The sequence below is a fragment of the Arvicola amphibius genome, chromosome 12 (assembly GCF_903992535.2).
Source record: "Arvicola amphibius chromosome 12, mArvAmp1.2, whole genome shotgun sequence".
NCBI lineage: Eukaryota > Metazoa > Chordata > Mammalia > Rodentia > Cricetidae > Arvicola > Arvicola amphibius.
In genome coordinates this window covers 139,026,114-139,049,895 of record NC_052058.2, presented here as the reverse complement: position 1 = coordinate 139,049,895, position 23,782 = coordinate 139,026,114, and the positions used below count along the sequence as shown (strand labels likewise).

The window sequence follows — 23,782 nt, the reverse complement described above, 5'->3', positions numbered from 1 at the left end:
GTGTGTGTGTGTGTGTGTGTGTGTGTGTGCGTGTGTATTTAATAACAGTACTGAAATCTGTCTCCTTGCAGTTTCTACTTATGATTTCAAGTCCCACCCCACTTTGGGTTAGCTGGGAAAAAAAGTACACTTATTTCAAACAGTTGTTATTTTTTAAATAGCTAAAGATGGTTAAGTCCTCTCCCAGTTAAATATCCCCACTTGTGATTTGGCCGCAGAGCACCCTCAAGGGGCTCATACATGCAATGAAAGCATCCTCTGAGTACACTGCTGGCAAGAGGTCCTGCAACCTTTGAGGGTGTGGCCTACAGAGGGTGGGGAGGTCCTCCCAGTGGCTGGTCTCAGACTTTCAGCTGTTAAACCATAAGCTAAAGAAAGTTCTTTTCTTCCCTAAGAGCCCAATCTTGGGCACTTGTTAAAGCAATGGAGAACAGACTCATACCCCATTTCCTTCTTTTGCTCCTCACATGACACAGTAACTACCCTTGCATCGCACAACGCATGGAACACAGCCTCATCTCTCAGTAACTCCTAGACACTCAATCCTCTTCATCTCTACTAACTGATTAAAATCACATCGGAGTAGTCATCCTTCTGCCTTAACTTCTGGCATAATTTTTAGTACATTTTGATTCAAGAATGTATAGGATTTATTAATTATACATGTTATGTCTATTAGTTAAGACCTGATTGGTATTTCTCAGAAATATCTTCCAGAAAACCAAACCAAATAAACTTACCAGGAAAAAGCAGCAACAACAAAACAACCCACACATTAATGCAACAGATAGGATGCTCACTCCCAGCAAATGAGTCATCTCTGCTCGCAGGGCTCCCTCATTCTCAGGGTTTGACATTTGCAGCCACGGCTTCAGTAAGATCATAGTTGTGCTTTTGAAGCGCTGTAACTAAACTCGGGGCTTGGGAATCTGTGGCTCTGCAGTACCGTCAGGAGCCTGGGAGGCTGTAATGACTCATAGTGTCCCACTGTTTTGCGAATGACTCCACGTCTCAATCCGCACTTGGCAGTGAAACAAAGAAGACTATAATAAGCATTTTATGCTATTTTAAAAGCAAACTCTTAGCTTTCACTGTATGAAAAAAGAAACACATTCAGTCAAAGAGTTCAATTTTCCAAGCTACTAGCAAAATGCCTCCCTTTTTGTTATATTAATTCTCATTATCCAAGTTGACAAGGTCACAGAAAAACAGACTGTTGTATTTTTGCTTTTTATATTTCTCCATGCTGGCACTCCACTAAATTTAAATTGGGTTCTTTCAACCCTGGCCACAAATGGACATTTTCTTTTGGTGATGTGGAATTTTCTAGACCAATGCTTCTCAAACTTGATGTGCACACAAATCATCTGTGGCTGTGGAGGCTCCACAGATGCTCAGCCACGAGGCTCCCAGTGAGCCCTGGGGTGCTGTGCTTCTAAGTCTTTGTAGAAAGGTTGTTTGCTAAGCTGCAAACCCTTTCTAGATGGTTTTTCTCCATGGAAAGGAAATGTTGAAACCAAGAGTCACCTGGACCCTTTTGTGTTTCTATGATTTCAAATTATCTTGATTTACTTAGTCCCTATACTTCTTATTAACCACCTAATCCACAAAAGCAATTCAAAATTTATAAGTACGCTTCACTTTATATAATAAATGGTTCTAAAAATAATTTAATAAATTAGTCAGAGTGGCTCACACCTGTAATCAGTAAGCTGAGGCAGGAGGATCAAAGTTTTTATAGACAGTTTGGGCCACATAGGGAGTTCAGGGTTGGCCTTGGCTACAGAGTGAATTCAAGGCTAGCTTGAGCTTGGGCTACTGGGTGAGACTGTCTCAAAAAGGAACAATAAAAGAATCAGTTTCTAGAACGAATCCCACTCTTCACTACCTAGGAAAACGTGCTCTTTTACAATTCTGCTTTTCTCTTCTGCGCTCCGGCTGCGTTCCGAGAGTTTTGTTGCTGCTGTTGCTATTGAGCAGAAATCCCTTCTGGAACAAGAAAGAAAGGATTTTGTCCAAAGGTCCATGCTTGGGAACTGTTGAAGGTGAGTCACAGAGGTCTGACGTACATACAGCTCCGATTTTAGGAAGGAGACCCAGGAAATGGAAGGACATCCACGAGCATCTCTTTGTGATGGAGGAGACACTATTCTCACTATTCAACCTAGTGGACCTCGCCTGGGATGTACATTAGCCACTCCCTTGAGGGAGGAGACCGTCAAGGATCCCAGGGTCTGGGTCCTACTTCATAGGTCTTGTTGATTTAATTAGCCTGGTTTGGGGCCTGGCTGTAAGCATTCTTTGGTCAAAGTCTAACAGTCTTTCCTAGTGCACTGTAGTCCACAGAGCCAGTTAATCTGAAATTCTAGAATCCTCACGGTATGTGCAGCATACCTTATTCTACATTGTTCTTAAATAGGAATACATAAAAAACCATGAACACCACATATCAGGGGCTGGGGCTGTAGCTCAGTGGTTGAGCATCTGTCCAGTATGCATGAAGCCCTGAGTTCTGTTTTCTGTTCTTCAGGGAGAAAAAGTAAGGACTGATTGATTGACCGATGACAGAGCTGGTAAAATGGTAAGAACTTTCCCACAAGCTGCCCGGAAGTCCTTGAGAGGCCCTCACAGATGACTGCTTGGGCCTCTGTCACAAACGCTATGCTTTCCTTGGTTTTGAACAAAAGATTTAAATGACAACTTGATCAAGCAAAGCAGAGCTTAGCCAGAAGTCATTCGTTAGCTTCCAAGTGGCCAACACCACACAACTCACAGAAAGGCAATGTGGCTGCAACACAGAAGCCCTCAACCCATTTCTGACTCAGTATGCACAGACAGCACACATACATATGTGTGCATCATTGGTAGTAGAGGGACAGGAAACAGCCAAGAGATCCGCCTGGTTGTGTATTAGGTTAGATCTCAAAAAGGAACACAACTCCAGGCTCTGTATAAAACACAGAACCATCAGGGTGGGTCAGGGGGACAACTCCAAAGTAGACCTTAGGAGGCATGGCAAACACCATTTGCCTGCAGAAACAGCACTGGGCTTGGTGTAGGGCACCATCGTGATCTCTGAGGGTCTGCCATGTGGTTCTACGTGGTGAAGCCTTACACATCTGAGACACTGTCAGTCCGGAAATACTGCTTTCAAGGCAGGGAGAAAGACATCTGTCATTAGAAACGACTCAGGCGCAGTCAGGCACAGAGGTCAACTCATTTGATGCCTTCTGGAACGGAAGAACAATGGTGGGACTCTCCTTCCAGCTGCTCCCGCCCCTCCCCCACAGCTCCCCTGGAACAACGCACAATCACCATTGCTATTTTCTGGAAAGAAGACGGCTGAGAAGAGGAAAATTGCTTCGCCAACCCCAGCACTGTTCCCACGGCCCTCAGTGAGAGAAGGAGACTAGAAAGACGTGGAGACAAGCAGAATGGAAGTGCAGGCCAGGAAAAGCACAGGAGAGTCATCCCCAAAGAGAAAGGGAAGCTATCAACTCCAGGCTAGGGCTGCGCTACCCCACAGGCTACCTCAAACCGCAGGACGGTGATACAGCAACCATAGGGAAGCTTAAGAGAGAGAACTTGGTACATCTAAGATATTATCAAAATTAATTTTGCCTCTTATTTTCTTACATCTTTAATCTTTGCATGTATATATATGGTATGGATGCATATATGTATAAGTATTCGTGTGAGTATAGCCACATATATGGGTGCCAGACATAAATACACACGTGTGCACATGTATATGGAGACCTGAAGTTGATATCCATGTGTCTTCCCCTTTCCCTTTTCATTTTATTATTGATATAGGGCCTCAAAATTAAGTCCAGAGCTTGTGGACTGTCTATCCTGGCTAGCCAGCTTGAATGGGGGGACCCCTGTGTCTGTCTCCTGAGAGCTGGGATTACAGGCAGTCTCCATGCAGGCTGTCTGGCTTTTGTGTGGGTTTTGGGATTCCAGAGTCTGGTCTTCATACTTGTTGGCCAAAGGGCTTTATGTACTAAACCGTTTTCTCCTTCTTATTACTTTTAAGCTTTGTTATAATAAAATGTATGTGTAGCTTGGAATCTATGTTTATTGGACAGCATTGCCCTAGAGGGAAAAATCAGAAACGAAGAGCCACCCAACCGTCATACTTCACTGGAAACAGAAACACGCAGCCTCTGAAGTGTACAGCCATGTGTTACTCAAAAGACAACACTGTGACTTCTGATTCTGACTGTCACAGGAGAACGGTGATACACTGCCTTGCCTAGTTTTTTTCTAGTTTAAGCAACTAGAAAAGCTAGACAGGCACATAGAACAATGGGTTTTAGATTCAGCCCAGACAGCAGCTCACACTGAGTCTTGGGAAAGGGAAATGAAGGAGAGTTCTACAGCTTCTTGTCTTCTTAGGTCCAGTTTGTAAGGTGAGGCACAGCAAATTTTCTTGGCACTGGAACCCAGTTTGAGCAGGGAAAGCACAAGTCACATGGTGGTGCTGCCCAGAAGCCTTTCAGGAGCAAGGTTCTATTATGACCCCTGTGGTGGCTGGCTCATGCTGTGTGTTATTCTGGACTGCAGAATGCCATTTTGTCCAGAGTTAGGCTCCACTGCAGAAGGCAGCACATAGCCAGTGACATTCTAATGCTGGGTTTGCCTCAAAGGGGACACCTCTGAGTGGCTACTTAGGTGCTTTCTGAAGAGTTGGCTGAGGCCTTTGTTGTAGGGCCCAGTCCAGTGCTCTTTGCCGTCTCACAGATGTGGGAGCACAGAGTACCCCAAATGCTCATTTACACACACACATACACACTCTACTGACGTAAGTAAGAAAACTGCCTCCAGCCTCCTGAACAGTTACAGTTTTCTTCCCCTCATCCTTCTCTTGATAGACAGACCTTCTCGAAAGCCTGGAGTTCCTTCATATCCTTCAGCCCATCTCCTACTCACATAAGTGGCCAAGTATGTCTGTTTGTTTCAGGTGTATTAAAGGCAACCATGCAAGCATTACCTAGGCACTTACTGGATAGTACCAGTTCTGACATTGGTGAATGTTTCTCTATGGAAGCTGGGCCCTGGTGGAGTCAGATGGGTCAGACACAGCTATGACATAGGGTAGCCAATCCCATGCCTCTGAACAATATAACTGTGTTTCCAGGTTCACATCAGCACAGATGTGCATACTGGTTGTTGGGAACAACAGCAAGCCCACGGGCCGTAGAGTTACAGCCTAGAGTTGTTTTGCTTGGGATCTCCTGATCCTGTGTGTGGTAAGAAACACCACTGCAAGAACACAGCCCCTCAGAGAGCCCAGAGCACCGCAAATGGATGGCATTTCTGTTGTGCCTAGAACAGAGCGCAGGTCATGCCTTCTGCCTCCTAAATCACAGCCACCAGAGCCTGCATGACAAAGCAAAGCAAAGCTCTTCACGACTATTTCGTTTGCCTTCTCGACGTTCTCATGAATAGCATTTCCTTTGTGCTACTCAAAGCTCTCTCTGAGGTTTACTCAGTGGGGCTGAGGAGGTGGACACAGGATGTGGCAGTGCTGACCAGCATGGAGTCTCCCTCACACTGGCTTTTACCAATCTCTTTGGCCCAAGAGTCCCTTAGTAAAACATTCACATCCTGATGTGGATGTGTAGATTTATTAACAAGCCATGAATTATGTCTGGTCCCTTGTCTAAAGCTCAGATTCTACAGGAGACATCTGTGTGGAGACTGACTTTATCTCTGCCTGCCTGTCTGTCTGTCTGTCTGTCTGTCTGTCTGTCTATCTCTTTCTGTGTGTATGTAATATTTATGTGTGAGAGAGAAAGAGAGAAAGAAAATTTCTCTGCTAAGAAAATGGTGACTATCTGCTCCTTTCAGAATTGAAGTTCATTGTACTTTTTATGAAATGATTTTTAAATCATGGGTCCAACCAATGTCAGAAAGTCTCTGCCTGCTTTTTGCCTAAGTCTTCTCCACCCTCATCGTCCTTTCCAGCTGAAACAAGATGTGACCCATGGTCTAGGAGCTATGAGAGACACTATTTGGGGGACAGGATGGAGAGCCTGGATGTGAACAGCACAACCATCTGTGGTATGTTCGCTTTGATAGTTTTATTTCTGGCAACTGCTTAGCTGGCTTCCTATTGGGCAAATGATCTCACTAGTCTAGTGTCTGTAAAGAACTTCCAACTGCTCAGATGGCTCAGCAGGTAAAGGTAAGCTGCCACCAATCCCTGGAACCCATGTAGTGGGAGGAGAGAACAGACTCCTGAAATTTGCCCTCTGACTTCCACAAATGTATAAATGCACACATGAAATAAATAGATGCAATTAAATTCTTTATTAAAAAAAGATCTGACAACACTGGCATTTTGAAACCCAAAATAGCACTAGGCAGGAAGCTGAAGAGTGGGCACATGGAGCTAATGCATAGTAAAGCAAGCACAGCAAACCATCTTGTGGCTTGCTAATCTGCAGGCAATTTTGGGGATGGAGGGCTTGTAGATTCTACATGGACACCCAGAAGCTGAAGGCTCCTTGGGGAGCCCATCCCCAGCCAGCTCTGGCATCCAGCTGCTTTCTTTACCGCTATCCCAAGAAGCAGACTGTGCTGAACAGGCTAACAGCTGTTCTACTACCCCTGTCCGAGGCTGGCTTATTTGGGATTAAGAGCTTCAGAGCTCTTAATGTGGGTGTTATCAGCAACAGAGACATGCTGCTGCGCTTGCATGTGGACATCACACCACTGTTCCACCAGAAAGAGAAATCACAGAAACAAGCAAATTTACATACCAAGCTGCAAAAGTATACTGAACAAGTCAGTATGAGAGAATGCTGGGATAATGCTATCCTGAAGCAGGTCACTGTCTCGCTCCAGTTCTGATGTGCGTGCATGACCACAGTGTCCCTGTTTCTTTGTTATCTCACAAGCCCTTCCCATTAGCCCTGCTTCCATCTCAAGTGGTTGGGTCCTTCCTCTGTAACTTAACTCAGTTTCCAATTGTATGTGTTCCTCTACTACAGGCCAAGGGCAAAATAACAGAAACACCGAAGGCTGTGTATTGGAAAGCTGGGAAGCTGGTTGTGGTGGTTCATGCCTTTAATCCTAGTAGTTGGGAGGCAGAGACAGATGGATCTCTGTGAGTTCGAGACCAGCCTGGTTTACAGAGTGAGTTCTAGGACAGGCCCCAAAGCTACAGAGAAACCCTGTCTCGAAAAACCAGAGTCCTAGGAAGAGGTGGTTCCTCCACAGGCACCGCCCCTCAGGCATCAAACATTGCTTGCCTTATTTGCATACACCTAGCAAGGCACTTGTCTCTCCGACTTTGGTTTCCTTAAGCAATTCTACCGTTTAAGGCTTATAAAACCACAGATTCATGGCTGTTAAGCTGGAAAAAAAAATCGTGAATGGGATGGACAGCCTTTATGAAAATGTCTCAAGTGCCCTCCCTGAGGAGTTGGAGTTTGTTCAGCAATTGTTTTGTAAAGCAATGATGAGAACGACAATTAAGTCAAAGAGCTGAGCCCCTCTGGAGAGGCCGGAGAGCTCACCCTTGTAACCAGACTCCAGTTCCTCAGGCTTCACAAGGTCATTCTCACTGCTGTGTGACCTTGGGCTGCTGTGTAACTTCTTCACCCCGCCTTTCTCTCTTCCACCACAACAGGAAGACCACAGTGGCTTTATTAAGTGACGGGGAGACTCAGAGAGCCAACGTACGTGAAGGTGAGTGGTGCGCTCATGATGGACAGCAAAGCCTGCAGAAGAGCGAGGAGTCAGAGTGGGCCATTTAAGGTCCCTCCCAGCTCTAAAAGCCTATGGGGATTCTATTTTGTTGTGGAAATAAATATATAATCTAAAACAATTTTTAATTTGAAATTTTTTAAGCCAAGCAACTGAGTGCAGCTATTTATGAATTCACTGTTGTTTCATGAATAATCATAGAAACAGCTGGTCTGCACATACATTCAGGAACACAAAAACAGAAATTGGGAGTGGTTTTGATTATTTCGTTTCAATCATTAGACTAAAGTCTACTTTTAGGAAGCTTTGTTCAACAAAGGCATTTTTATATCTGTTACTACCCACTAAAACCTTGGAGACCAGGAGGCCTCTTGGATGTTATGGATTTTATATTTCTTGTGTAACTTGATGATATTGAGAGAACATGTCAGAAGGGATCATCTGGAATGTGAGTCATGAAAGTCACCTGGCAGAAGACCACTTAGGAAACTGTACTGGAGCCTTGGTTGGAAGCCAAGGGTCCTGACATCTGACATCAGCTGTTGCACAGCCTGTAGAAGCCAAGATGAGAGGCCTGCCTGGGCGCCAACTGTCAGCCGACTTGCCTCATGGCCTTCTGTGTGTCAGTAGGAAGGACACTGCTGAAGGAGCAGCGCCAGTGGTGATGGCAGCAAGGCCATAGTGTGCTCCTGGTGACACCAACAATGGCGTGAACAGCTACTCTGTCACCAGCCTACCAATGAGGACACTGAGGCAATAGGACCATGATCACATGGTCAGGAAACGGAAGAGTTGGAATGGACTCTGAAGAGCCTGTGTTCTCGGCCACTTGATTACTTTAAACAGAAGGGATTTGGAATAAAAATAACTAAGAAAGCATTTCTTAGGCTTTTAATAAGTTTAAAAGTAAATTAAAGGATGTGTGATGAATTACATTCTATTTTTATTAGTTTGTGTTTATGGGGTTGTACATTCACACATGTGCGTGTGTACGCATGTATGCCTGTGCACATGTGCGTTCCTGCATGTGGTCTCCAGAAGACAGTCTTGGATGCTATTCCACAGGAGCTGGCTGCCTGTTTTTTGACACAGGGTTCAATTCAGCTCTCCAGCATGACCAGTAACTCTCGGGAATCTTCCTATTGCCATTTCCTCAGTATCAATTACAGGTGTGTGCTGACACTCTAATATGGAATTGGGGGTTGAACTCAGAGCCTTACCCTTGTACAACAAAATTCTGCCAACTGAGTCACTTCCTTGGCCCTGTGCACCTTTTAATCTCATATTTTGAGGACTTGGTATTTTTATGTGTTGGCTTTTTTTGACTCCGTGCAAGTATTTTCCCTTACTTTTCTATTACAAATTTTCTACCCTTAATTCAAATGAAAAAGAAGACATGAGGTGACCTTTTACACCATGAGGGACTTCATCTCTGGCCTTGGCTTTGTCCTGACATCACTGTGCAAATCCCATGCAGGTCTCAGTTTCCTCACGGTAACTAACCTGGTCCACTATTCATCAGCTCAGGGCAGAGCTTCCAGAGTGTCACTCTAGGAGCTTACCTGTCAGACAGTGTTAGTGTCAAGATGTTGGGCCAGGTTGCCAAGGGAATAGCATCCCCAACCTGGCTATGATGGTTGTGTTCTCTGGCTCCTCCTGATCGTCCTGGATGTTCACCAGCACAAGATGTCACAGAGACAAGCTTGAGTTGGCCAGGACCCATGGTAACATTTAGAGAGAAGAAACGAGAGCTTAAGGATGATCAAATCCATGTTACACAAGTGTGCCATGATGCATTCTACTTCCTCTAAAAGCACTCTCATGTTTTCATGGAGAATGGCAAGATGAATGTGTCAGCCTGTTATGTTTCCTCATGCGATGTGTGTGGGTTGGTAGCTCATCAGAAAACTGCCCATTTTAGCCAGGCGGTGGTGGCACACATCTTTAATCCTAGCACTTGGGAGGCAAAGACAAGTGGATCTCAGTGAGTTGAAGACCAGTTCAAGGTCTACAGAGTGAGTTCTAGGACAGCCAGGATTGTTACATAGAGAAAGAAAGAAAAAAAGGAAGAAAGAAAGAAGGAAGGAAGGAAGGAAGGAAGGAAGGAAGGAAGGAAGGAAGGAACTGCCCATTTTATAGGAATCAAGTTTTAATGTCAAGTTTGTTCTCAAGCAGTGAGATGTCTGCTAAGCATGGTTTATGTATATCAGAATCCATTGTATTGTAACTTTAAGTTATAAGTATATTCCTTTTTATTCATTTGTGTGTGTATGTTCATGTGTGCAAGGGTACATGTGTATGGAGACAGGTGAGCACATGTGTGTAGATAGACAGCAAACTTTAGCATCATCCTTAGGAATATCATCCCTCTTCTCAGAGACCACATTTCTCACTGACCTAAAATGTGGCAGTTGGGCTAAACTAGCTTGTCAGTAAACCAAAGGGACCCTCCTGTCTCTGCCTCTTAGGTACTGGGATCCTAAGATGTGTCATGATGCCTGACTTCTTCATCCGGGTTCCAGTATTGAATTCAGGTCCTCCTGTTTGCAAGGCAAGCACTTTATTGACTGATCCTGTGCCCTCAACCCTAAAGGGGTATTCTTAACTTTAAAATATTAAAGAACAAAAGCACACAGTGGACATCCCTCATCTGCTATGTACACACAAGGACTCTGGTTATTGGAAAAGGTGACCATTACAAAGCATGCTGGGTTTCCCTTATTTTCTGCCTGCTGTACAAATACGGGGTCTAACATGGGCAGATCACTCTTTCGTCACTTTGCACCTGTTGTGCCTTCTTTCCTCTGAGTTTGAAACACTCCATCCTGCAGGGAAGCGACTTAAACAGGAAGGCACACAACTCAAAATATCCTCATAAGTCCCTGAAACTGACCAGATTCACTAGGCCCCGTGAAGCCAGAGTAAGCAATACAAGTTGCGAGTTCCTCTCAGTCCCAGCTAAGCCAAACTGTAAAGAAGACTCTGAGGCCAGAGCAGCTGCCTGGAAGAAACCAGCCAGGATGCCTGGAAGAGGTTTAGGAAAACTGAGACACCTGGAAAGGACCCTCCCCAACGGCTGAGTTCCCTGCAGGATGCGCACTGTGCTCCAGGCTTAGTTTTTGTGAGCTTGTCACCCAGCTGGGGTGGGCTTTGGTGATGCAGCTATCTGAACTATTCCTGCTCCTGGAAGTAACCCCTCTCTCATATTCCTGTGAGCAATCCTAATAAAATGCACTGGTTCACCCAGATGGACTTCGGTGGTAGCCGGACTTGGTCTGTTGTGGGCTCCCTGTCTAGGGTGAGTAGAGATGTCTGCTGCATCTCCACAGGAGAAGGTTTGTCACACAGCACCACCTCAAACGGTGTGCTTTGTTTCTCCCAAATCACCTTCCTCTCCATATTCAACATCACTTTCTGAGAGTGCCACATGTAAGGAAGTTGAAGGGACAAATTCTTAACCCCCATTGTAAGACTCAGAAGACATTTGTGGAGGTCTGTAAACTTCTGACTTCCATTTTTAACGTATTCAAGAATCAATCAGCTTAGTAACAACAGAGTTTGCATGAAACACTAACTGCCTTTGAAACGGCTGGCAGTTGGTTTTCTTGCTCCTCTAGGACTTCCAGCTCCTTCTCTCCCCTTGCAATGCAACGCTGCCTTCAATGCTTCTTTAAAAGGAGGCTTTATGGCTTTGGAGGAGCTTGCTGGTTTCACAGCCAGTTTCGCCACTGCAGCAGAAACGAGACCGCATGTGTAAGCCAGCTGAAGTCATGCGCAGCAAGAATTAGGGCTGCAGGGCCACACTGCCCTCAAATTGCATTTGGAAACAGCTTTTCCCAGCATGGCATGGGAAACCAGGGATTCTTGCTCACAGTCTGCCAGGATGCTACATTTCTAACGTGGCCTGGCATGACCCATTAGACATCAGAGTTGTGAAGGTCACAGGGTTTCCACTGGCCTCAAGTGTGCCCTCCCTGGCTTCCTGCCAGACCTGGAATACTGCCACCCACCAATTAATGTGAGGACTGTTTCTTTACAAGAACAGGAGGTCTAGGAAGGCTCAGCCAGAAGGGACAACAGCTTTAGCTGAAGGCCCCCTTTTATGGCAACTACTGTGAACATCAGCTGTTTAACTGTCCAGCTTGGATCCTCATTTCGGCTCTTCAACTTTGCCTGTCAGGCAGAGGTACCATTTTCATAGGAAAATGCTTGGAATTCCTATGAGCTAGAACACTGATCTAGAACATTCAGTAGAAGTTAATTTCTTGGCACTCCAGCTTTAGGAGGAAAGTCAGTTTTCAAGAAACCTGCAAGGGTAGCACGTGTACCTTTAATCCTGGCACACAGGAGGCAGAGGCAGGAGGATCTCTGTAAGCCTGAAGTCAACCTGCTCTACATAATGAGTTGCAAGCCAGCCTAAAAGCATTAATCCAGATGTGGTCCAGGATCAGAGGCTACAGATGGCTGAGAGCTCAGGCGCCAGTGAGTGCAATGAGCACGTCATTTGCCCACTCTTCAGCGGCCTTTCAGATAAATTTATTAAAGCAGAAAACGAATAAACCAGATGTGATAAAAATGAATTTATCCACTCAGAATGCAGCTACTTGTCACACATAATTCTTCATTGGTGAGAAGAGGCTGTCATACACAGGTGGTGGCATCCCAGAGGGGACCAGCTCCAGCTATCATCCTGAAAGATGCTTAGCAAGGTTCGTTCAGTCACAGAGAGTCAGGACTGACTTTCTTTACTTGCGTTCAATGTCCAGCTCAAATCCCAGCACTCAGTAGTCTGCTCTGGTCTTGAGTCAATGGCTTTTGCCTGGGACCACTGTGCAGCACACTCCATTTCATACACTGTAATTGTTGCTAAGAAGTGGATCATTCCCTAAGTCAGTGATTGAGCCTTGGGCATTTCTCAAGTCCTGCCCTCACTGTTTCTGATATAAAGTACAGATGAAATGCAAAATTAATGTAAACTGACAAAAATAAAAAAGTATTAGGAATTTGTATTCTAGCCATGTATTACATAACCACCTTTTGGTCATTTCCAATCACACATACCCTGCTAGTCCTGTAAGATCACAATGAAGCTGACAAGAGCCCATTGTCAGCCAATGGGGGCAGTAGGCATCCTGACACTCAAGCACAATATGTTATTTGCATATGTAGGGTGATGCTGGTGTGAGCAACCCTACTGTACTGCTGTGTGCATAAAATTACAGCAGAGACAAATATGCATAATATATAGAACTTGATGATGATGATGATGAGTGAATGCTACTTGTTTATGTATTTGCTTTATTGCTTTCATCATTATAATATAATGAAACCCTTTACATATTTATACAGAAGCATACTGTAAAGGCATAGTTGAATTACTTTAACCCGGTCTCATACATTTCAATTTTTAGCATCTCTTATCATTTTTATCTTCTGTTTCAATTAACTTTGTGACGTTGTGTTCATCTCGACCCTAAGAGCTGTAGGTTATATACCATATAGCCTAAGTATGTAGTAGCAAATACCAACTAGGTCTGTGTGAGTTCACACAATGACTTAATCATCTAGCAATGCATCTATGAATATGACCTGTAGTGAAGCAATGTGGGGCTGTATCTAGCAAAGCTGTTTTCAAAACACTATCGCCAAGTGATGGGCACTATTCCAAAAGCAGAAGCAAACTCATGGAAACAGCGTTACATGCAAACTGGATGTTCAGCGGAGAAATATAAGGCTCTGGCATATTTATTACTCCCCCATCTCAACAAGCTTATCTGGGGTGAGGAGATGGCTCATAGCATGAGAACTCGAGTTCAGATCCCAGCACCCATGCAAAAGCTGCACCAAGCAGTGGAACACATGTGTAATCTCAGCACTGAGGAGGCAGAGTCCGGAGCTTATTGACCAAACAGTGTAGCCAAGTCAGTGAGCTCCTGGTCAGTCAAAGACCATGTCTCAAAAAAAGTTGAGGTTGCCAGGCGGTGGTGGCACACGCCTTTAATCCCAGCACTCGGGAGGCAGAGGCAGGCGGATCTCTGTGAGTTCGAGACCAGCCTGGTCTACAAGAGCTAGCTCCAGGACAGGCTCTAAAGCTGCAGAGAAACCCTGTCTCGAAAAACCAAAAAAAAAAAAAAGTTGAGGTGGAGAATGATTAAGGAAGCTGATTGTGATTGATGTGCAGCTGTATACACTCATCTACACATGTGCAGCTGTGTACACACATATATACATGTGCATCTGCAGACACACACATACACATGTGCATCTGCAGACACACACATACACATGTGTAGCTGCAGACACATACATACACATGTGCAGCTGCATACATACGCATACACATGTGCAGCTGCATACATATGCATACACATGTGCAGCTGCATACATACGCATACACATGTGCAGCTGCACACACACATATACACATGTGCAGCTACATACACACACATACACATGAGCAACTGTACACACAAAACAAATAAATGCTGACTCAAGGGATTCTCGAAGTAGCAGTCATACTTTTGAATTAAAAAATCCAACTATTGGGGCTGGAGAGATGGCTCAGTTAAGACCACTGGCTGCTCTTCCAGAGGTCCAGATGGTGGCTCACAAGCATCTATAACGGGATCTGATGCCTTCCTATGGCCTGCACATAAACATGCAGACAGAGCATGCATACATAAATAGTTTAAAAACTCCAACTATCACATGCTCTAATAAAGTTCTTTCTTCCTCTTCAGTGCTAGAGATGTCTGAAGCACACTCTACTGCCAAGCTGCACCCTGAACCCCCAAAGCAAAGACCCACTCACGAAAAATCTGACTATATTGTAGAGAGCATCTTTAGCATAAAACTCAGACAGTAGTTCACTGGTGGAGCACCACCCCAGCATGTGCAAGACCCTGGGTTTCAATCCCGGCACCTCAAACAATCAAGAAAACAAAATCATTCTGGTTAAAACTGTGTTCATAGTTTAATACTCACTGACATTCACTCCAACTGTGTAGTGATATAGCCTCGCTGTAGAACATAACAAGATAAGGGCCTAGATTCTATTCCCAGTCCATCAATAGAGCAAACAAAACGATGGATGAGCACAGTGCTCTGCTGTCTGGACCACCTCTGTTGTGGCCGTTGAGACCACAATTTAGGAATGACTCAGACTGGCGAGGACTTACCTTCATGAATATGCATCGATTGAGCATCTTCATTATGAAATAGCCCCAGTAGAGGTGAAGGCCCTGCAGGATCATGAGCTGGAGGTTGAGGAAGATGTACGAGAAGAAGGGTTCGAGGTAGTGCAGAGGCAGAATCAGGGTGCAGTACAAAATCCTGTGGGAAGACAGACGGGGAGATCTCTCTGTGGCCAAAGCCCTGGTGACTTTTCAACAAGAAAGAGCATTTGTCCCTCTCCAAACATATACCAGTACTTCATTTCAAGTGATATTTAGGAAAAAGGGGTCAATATTGCCATTTATATCAAACTTAGCCCACAATCAAGAAGTACACCCTGTCCTAAGAGAAAAACAAAATACATGATGCTTCATGCCACTGCTTGCTTGAGAGTCCCTGGGCTTCAGCTGCCTCTCTGTAAACAGAAAAGTTTCCATGAACCTTTTTACCTTCTAGGAAGAGGGACGTTATGGACACAAATGAGACAACAGGTTTACATGTGCCACCTTATGACATGGTTTCATTTAGCTGGTGTCAGCGGAGACTCGAGATGGCTGGGATGCAGGTCAGTGAGAGCAGTTACCTAGCATACACGAGGCCAAGATTTGATTCCCAGTACTCCTACCCCAAACACTCATTTCACAATTGCTTCCGCTTCCTGAAGGGAACTGCCCACTGTACCTGCTGCATACACAGACTCCTGAACACTGCCCAGATGCAGAGCACCTCCAGCGGTTACTCCAGGGCAAAAGGCTAAAGCTTCTTTCAGCAATCCTCACACCACGGTGATGTTAGAGCATTAGAAAGGTCAGGTTATAAACATATATTTACTTACAAAAATAATTTGAAACAAAAAAGGACAAAAAATTGTCCACAGTATCATACTCTTAAATGATACTGTAATTCAGTGCCTTATCTTCCAGTTTTTCCATAAATTATTTAATTTTAAACTTACATACAGCCACTTTAGCTGGGGTTTGGCATAGAGTTCAGAGAGCTGTGGGCCACAGAACAGGCGCCTGTGCCCAGGATGCAGTTTTATCCCTCTGCAGTCCCACCCGCTCCACTCTTAGCATGTACACCCACCTTTACCCACGTAGCTCTTCTCCAGCCTCACTGAACATCCTTCCCCAGTGTCTCTGTGAGACTGTTGTCTTTTACTTGCCCACTACTTTAATGAATCAACCAAGTCCTGTTGCAGGATAATCTTTTTGTACACTGTGAGAAATGTAACTGTTAGAAGTTTAACAAAAAGCTGAACAGCCAATAGCCAGGCAAGATTTCCAGGCAGAGAAGAAGCTGGGAAGAAGAAAGGCAGAGACGCCAGGAGAAAGCAGCCAGATGTGGCATGAGTTGGACACACAAAACGGGAAAGAGGTAAAAGTCAGGTGGTAACATAGACTAATAAAAAATGTGGGTTAATTTAAGTTATAAGAGCTAGTTAGGAATAAGCCTAAGCTATAGGCCAAGCTTTCATAATTAATGTCTCTGTGTCATTATTGGGAAACTGATGATCCTGATAAAAAAAAATAAGTCCAACTACACAGTCCCCATGGGAATCAGTAGTATTCCTTTGTGCCACTCAGTGTTCTGCTGTATGAACAGATCACACTCATTTGCTCACCTTCTGAGGAGCACTGGAGATGTTTTCTATGTTTGGCCATTATGAAAAGAGTCATTACATACACTGACACACATTCTTTGTGCTAATGGAAGCTATTGTTACCAGTAACAGAAAGTAAGTGCGCAGGTGAAACTTTTGTGTGTTGTTTGGTGAGTGCATGGTTAACTGTACATGTGGTTGAAGCATTGTTCTCTGGAGTGGATGCTGTGTATCCTCCTCCTATGTCCACTGTTCACATCTACCTCAGCTCTGCATATTGTCTTGTAGAGACATCTGTCTCCATGTGAAATATGTTCTTGGCAGGTTTTACATTTATGGCAGCTTGAATAAGAAGGGCCCCATAGGCTTATATATTTGAATGCTTAGTTACCAGCGGGTGGCACTATTTGAGAAGGATTAGGAGGTGTGGCCTTGTGGGAGGAAGTGTGTAACTGAAGGTGGCTTTGACGTTTTTAAAAGCCCATACCAGGCCCAGTGTCTCTCTCTCTGTGTGTCTATGAATCAGGATGTAGAACTCTCAGCTCCTCCAGCACCATGTCTGTTTGCATGCTGCCATGCTCCCTGCCATGATGATAATGGATTAATGCTCTGAAACTGTAAGCCAGCCCCAATTAAATGATTCTTTTTATAAGAGTTGCCTTGTCTCTTTACAGCAACAGTGATCAAGACACCATTTACATCATTTATTCCAAAATTATTTTATGCTGTTCATAAGCTCAATGTATCTAATCTTTTCCAAATGAAAATCTTAGAAGTGTATGTTCATAAAAGAGAGAAACATCTTTAAAGATGTACTTTAAAGATACAGAAGTCCAAGGAGCATATTGGAGAGTACCAAAACATTACCACCATATTCTCTAAAATCACATATTATAAGGCCATCAGAAATTTATGAATAGCTTATTTGGGCCTCCACCAGATACTGGTGGGTTTAAGGTTTGCTAATTTAAAACTCAAGACAGTCTAAACAGGCCTCATCTTGCAGGTCTTTGAGGGTCCTCTATGTCAGCTCAGCAGCTGCTTCCTCTTATGTGAGTTACCAACTCAAGTTCCATCTGCTCCAAAACTCATTGTAGAATTTACCCATGTTTTTATACAGACATCTCTTGTTTGCTTTTTAACTTAAAAAGGTAACTTTATTGTCCATTTAGGATTCAGAAAACATACAAAAACATGAAGAGGTTGAAAAAAGTCTCACAACTTATGAATTTTAGCATATGACCTTCCACCCACATGACTTTACACACCAGGGATAATACTGTGCTCTGGGGCCCTTATTTTCCCTACGCTGTATCACAGAGAAGTTTTCATGTCAATGAATGTAGCTATGTGTTAGAAGCAAGCAAACTTGTCTGCTCTACCCAGGGCTAGTGATAACATAGGTAGTGAAGAAGACAGGCAGCTGTCACTTCACTGAACCATACAGTCCCTTACTACAATCTAAAATTTGTCCTTACACCCACAGACGAGTAGAGTTCTTAACCCTTATCAAGGAAACTTGCTCTTTGCAACAGATGGTGATCATTACTGAAAACCACAACCAATCAAAATGCAGAGTCACAGCCCCAGTGGACACACAGGACAACTCTTTTATCAATCCATGGGGTGGAAGAGGAAGATCTGGAGGACAGGGGCTGCTGTGAGAGTGTGTCTTCTAGTATGACAGAAGCTACACCCGTAAAGTCTCACCGACGTGACAGACTAAATGAGCGGAACAAGGACAGCACCAACAGACGCACCAACGTGGACTGAGGAAGACCACAAGGCCTCAAGCCTACAAAAAGAACCACAGACACAGTCTTCCCAGGAGAGCACACCACTGGTTATCCAATACCAATGGTCAGCGCTGAAAAATATATGCGCATACAACATTCTACTGACTGAGCAGGTTGTGTGTGTGAAAAAGAGATCATGAATTTGAAAGAGAACATGGGAGAGTTTGGAGTGAGGAAAGGGACGAGGGAAATGATGTAATTATATTATAATCCCCCAAAATAAAAGTAGTAATAAAAACAAAAAAGGGAAAGATAATGAATACTTCAGGTCACTGGTCCTCCAGTCTCTGTTACTTAATCCTGCCATTGTAAGAGAAGAGTAACTGCCTGGCACCTTGCATGTAAGTTAATGACTGTGGCTTGGTGGGTGGCTATAAAACCTATTAACACACCAGACTGTGAGCTAGAGCTCACCCTAAGCCATCATTCACCATCGTCTGCCACACGCCCTTCCGTGGAACAACGGCACAAACCCATTTCAAACACACTGCAACTTAATCTCCAATAAGACAGCTAAGTTCTTTGATGTGGGAGAGTCTTCTGTTTGTGTTGATTTCATTCATTAATAAAGAAACTGCCTTGGCCAGCCCTTAGGTGGGCGGAGTAGACAGAACAGGAAGAAAGAAGTGAGGTAGATGGCTCAGTCAGATGTCACGCCTCTCCTAAGTTAGTCGACTGCCATGCCTCTTCTCAGAGAGCCAGATGCAATGGAGCCAGCTGCCAGGTCAGACATGCTGAATCTTTCCCGGTAAGACACCACTCGTGGTGTTATAGATTGTTAGATATGGGTTAGTCAAGATGTGATTAAGAGGCTGAAACTAATGGGCCAGGCAGTGTTTTAAAAGAATAAAGTTTCCATGTAATTATTTCGGGGCATAAGCTAGCTGGTGGCCGGGAGCCAGGTGGCTGGGATCTGGGCGGGATGAAAAGCAGGCCTGCCCGCAGCTCCTCGCTACAGTTCTTCCCAAATCTGCATTATTATTAAAAAACATGGTGGGGCCGGGCGGTGGTGGCGCACGCCTTTAATCCCAGCACTCGGGAGGCAGAGGCAGGCGGATCTCTGAGTTCGAGGCCAGCCTGGTCTACAAGAGCTAGTTCCAGGACAGGCTCTAGAAACTACAGGGAAACCCTGTCTCGAAAAACAAAAACAAAAACAAAAACAACAACAACAAAAAAAACATGGTGGGAATTACTTGAGATACATGTTGAGATTGTTTGATTCCCTTTTTAGATCCTTTTAGCTAAGATCTGGGACCTGAGTCTAACACTACACTCATTGTAATATATCCCTCAGCTGCTTTCCTGCAAGACCACACAGCTTCATTCTTGGGCCCAGTATGACAGCACCACTCCCTCAGGTCCTGAGCAATGTCATGTTTTCTCAGTCTCCATGGAAAAGACCACTGCTTGTTTATATTGACATTTTATTTTAGAAGAAGCCACTATATTCACATGTTATATTTTTATTTGTTCTTTTGTGAATTGTTTTGTATATGACACCCATTTTCCTTTAAGAAATATATTAGCCTATACTCATAGTAAAAAATGATGCACTTAAATACAATGGCTCTCCCTCCACATGGGCATGAGATTATTTACTGATTGTGAGCAACTTACAAGTGGCTACACCTTCTTCTTTCCCTCCAGTGCTGAGGATTGGACCCAGGGCCCAGCGCATGTGAGGCAAGACTACCACAGAACAACCCCCAGCCCACATCACGATATCTTTATATTTTTGTGTCTGATTGCCTCTCCAGAACAGGAGTCTCCATGCTATTCTGGTTACCCCTGAATTTATAACATTTCTCCTGGTCTCCGGACTGACTTCAGCCTGCTTTGCGGTCAGAGTGGCCGCATGGGTGTGTCTCACCAGCAGGCAGATTCACAAAGCCATAGTCATAACTTGTGATCATCTGTGGTCTTCTTTCTTCTCCAGGTCCTTGCCCCTTACCCAGTCCTCGATCAGAAATCTGTCGGTGTCAAAACTGACAAAGGAAGATACTAAAAAAAATGTTCTTTCCGCACTTCACCAGATAATGTGAACTAGCAAATGTAAGTTGCTCAGGGAGTGGGGACGGGAGAGGGTTCTCCCGAAAGAGACTTCCCGTGGAAGTGAAGGCAGAAGATGGGATTCCGGTGGGGGATCCTTCACTGCACAAACCGAAACCCCTAGGGCAGGCAGCATGATGGGAAATTCAGGGGTTTGATGAGCCTCAGGTGCAGTTTCCTCCATGGTAAGAGCTCTGCAGCTTAATCTTCCTTTAGGGGAGAGAGGGGCAGAGGTGGGTGGAGACATTCGGGTAGCCTTTCTCATCTGGGTAAGTCTAGGGTGTGGCCTTCCTTTTAGAGCCACAGGAAAAGATGCTATTAGATAGGGATTGGAACACTTGGCACAGTTCCGCAGAGCTGGATCCATGGCACGATGCCATTTGTCCTGGTTCCTTAGTCACAGGGTGGAACTTGCCGCACCCCTGTGACCTGGGAGCTCGGGGAGCCTCACAGCCTGCCTGGCAAACTTGCAGAGCTCCTTTCAAACAAGAAGCTGCCGTGAGCATGCGCTAGGAGAGCTGAGCTGTGGGCGGAGAGGCGGGGCCTAAGGCAGGGCTCTGGAGCCTGTGAGATGCTGGTCGGAGGTCACAGATTTCAGGGAGCATCTCCACTCTGCTGGGCCCCAGTTACTCTGTGAAATGAAAACTCTTTGCCCCCCTCATCTTGGAGTTACAGCACTGACCTTGATGCCTTGAGAAGGGCTCAGCACACAGTGAGCTCTCAAAACATGGCAATTAAAGCCAATTTCCTCACTGCCCTTCTGACTTCAACTGCTCCCTGAGCCTTCCTCTCCTAAACAAGAGGCCCAACAATTAGAGCAGCCCCATCTCTGAGCTGCAGAACTCGCTAGACTCTGGAGGGAGGCACCTGAGAGTGGAGATCAGGCCAGGAGGAGGGCGGAGTGGGATGTGCCTTCTGAACATCCTCTGTAGGAGGACAGAGGGCATGGAGGGGAAGGCATTGTGAGCCTGGCCTTGGTCTGTCATTTTTCAGGACCTCAAAAAAGGATGGTCCAGTGTCACCTTGTGCTGCTTCTCTGCTCAGAGAATATGAAGGAAGTCCATCACAGTGTTGGTCCTCCGTGACAGTCTCCTGACATGCGTGCAGACATGTATGCTGTTTGCCCACTTGCCACGTTTTCTGTTCCTGCTTTATAGCACCCCGGTGGAGTGTTTCTTTAAATGGGGGCGGGTGCCAAAGGACTGTCAGGCTCCTGCGTTCCTAGACACAGAGTACTTTACTCTTTCCAAATTGAAAAGCTGCTGCCGTGGATCTGACTGCCGGGCTCTGCCTCTTCTCCATCCTCTTCTCCTCATTTTTTAGCCAATAGAGTAGACACAGTTTGAACAGGTCGCAACTGTGGGATAAGAGTAGCTGGTTTTGCCAACACCACCCGTAAGTTATTTTTATTTTCCAAATTTTGGATTGTAGGTGTCAGGTGTTTTGTTGCTGTGTTTTTCTTGCTAACAGAGGGTAAGAATTCTGTGTTCTTACAAGGCCAGAAGCTGGATCTGGAGATGAAGCCATGCTTGGCATGCATGGCATGTCTTGGGTTTCCGGGTAATGATGCAGATGAAGACAACGTGATAGACACTCAGTGAAGACAAACTCATCTGGTTCAGTGACTAATGGAAAGGTGTGTACTGGGCAGTGGGTTACAGCTCAGTGAAAGAGAGCTTGCCTGGATCCAGCCCTATATTTGACCCCAGTTCTGCCCGGAAAGAGCAGATTTCTGCTCTGTATTCCAAAGGCCCTACTTCAGCTGTTTCTGGTTGTAGTTCTTTTAAGTGTGTATGTGTGTGTGTGTGTGTGTGTGTGTGTTGTACATACACATGTGCATGTTTTCATGTATGTGGAGTTTGAGGTTGGTGCTGGGTATCTTCCTCAATCACTCTTCTCTCTACTTATGGAGGCAGGGTATGTCACCGGACCCAGCTTGCCATGGGAGCCTCTGCCTCTCCTGTTGAGATTACGGGCAGTCCCACATGCTTGCCTGTTTTTTTCTGGTCTTACTGTGTTCAGGTGCTGGATTTTCCAAACTGGTCCTCGCACTTAGAGAACTACTTCACCCACGGAACATCCCCCCCAGCTCCTGGTGTTTGCTCCCTCATCACATACTGCCAGGATGGGGTCTAAGTGCTGCAACAATCACATAAGAAACAAAGAACTGGTTAAAAAAATGTTCTGGATAAATGTCTTCTACACATAACACATGGCCTGGCTATATGCTGTGGTAGGGGAGCAATAAAAATAATATAGGGTTATTAAATTGAAATATGGAAAGTGGGTTGACATATTTTTTGCAATTAATAACTATGTTGTGATTCTGTAAAAGAGAGTTCTAAGAAATGTATGCTGAAGGACTTAGGGCAAAAACATTATGATATTTAGAACTTTCAAATGATTCCAGTGTGTGTGTGTGTGTGTGTGTGTGTGTGTGTGTGCGTGTGCGTGTGCGTGTGTGTAAGGGGGGAAAAGAAATGGGAAAATAAATGGGGAAAACTGCCCACTGGTAGGGGGCAAATACAGGCTGCCCTGCTCCATACTCCAAGAGGTTTCCAAGTGACAAATGAATGAAGGATTTGGACTAATTGTGAATAGGCTGGCCCTCGTCACTGTCCTTAAGAAAGCAGCAATAGAAGACAACAGGGGGCACAGCTGGTCCTCCCACACAGCTAACCAAAACTCACACCCCCTCCACAACTAACGCAACACTCTAAAGTCTGGTCCCAGAGTCACATTTACAGTGGTGGCTCAAGTACCCTGAGCTCCAGAAGAGCCTTGCTTTCACTACACAAGTCCCTTTGCTCTGTGGCAGCACCAGGCCATGAAGCTGACCTCAGCGCTACAGTAGCCTTGCTTAGTCTTTGGAAGAACCAGGCCCCAGCCTTCTGATGAAAGATCCATGTGGCCTCATCCTTATTTGCCAATGATAAGAACACCAACTAAGAGCACTTTCATACTTTTAACTGGTTTTGTTTTTTGATTTTTAAGTCTTCTTTCTCCACTAACCATTTCAAGCTGTTACATGGTCCCAGTGCCCATAACATTTCCTTTCACACATGGGTTTCAAACCCGGGGTACCATTTTCTTCCAAACTAGTGATGGCTGGATCATTAAAGTTGAGATCTGAAATCCAGTGACCAGTAGGTGGTGAGGAAGAAAGATGGCCGAGTGCACAGCAGCTTATGGGGATAAGGAGATAGCATCATTATTGATGGCTCAAACTGGCTTATTTCTCTTTCTTTTAAGGACATATGAGAGACATAGGTCACTACTAATAGTGTGTAAAACTATGAATAAAGTATGTATGTGTGTGGTGGGGGGAGCTACAAAGACCTCTGCTACTATTGGCCATATCTCCCACTTCCGGTACTCTGCCACACCTAGAGTGGCAAGTTGAAGGAAAGGAACAGCAGCCATATTGCCACAGCAAACAGGC

At 44.9% G+C, this 23,782-nt stretch overlaps 1 protein-coding gene across 1 annotated transcript in view; it reads right to left on the bottom strand.

Moving 5' to 3' along the window:
* Cers3 (ceramide synthase 3) overlaps positions 1-23,782 on the bottom strand; it is a 97,973-nt gene that overhangs the window by 8,699 nt on the left and 65,492 nt on the right. Inside the window, 1 exon segment of the mRNA XM_038314047.1 lies at positions 14,898-15,051. Within this exon segment, the coding sequence (XP_038169975.1) occupies positions 14,898-15,051 (154 nt within the window).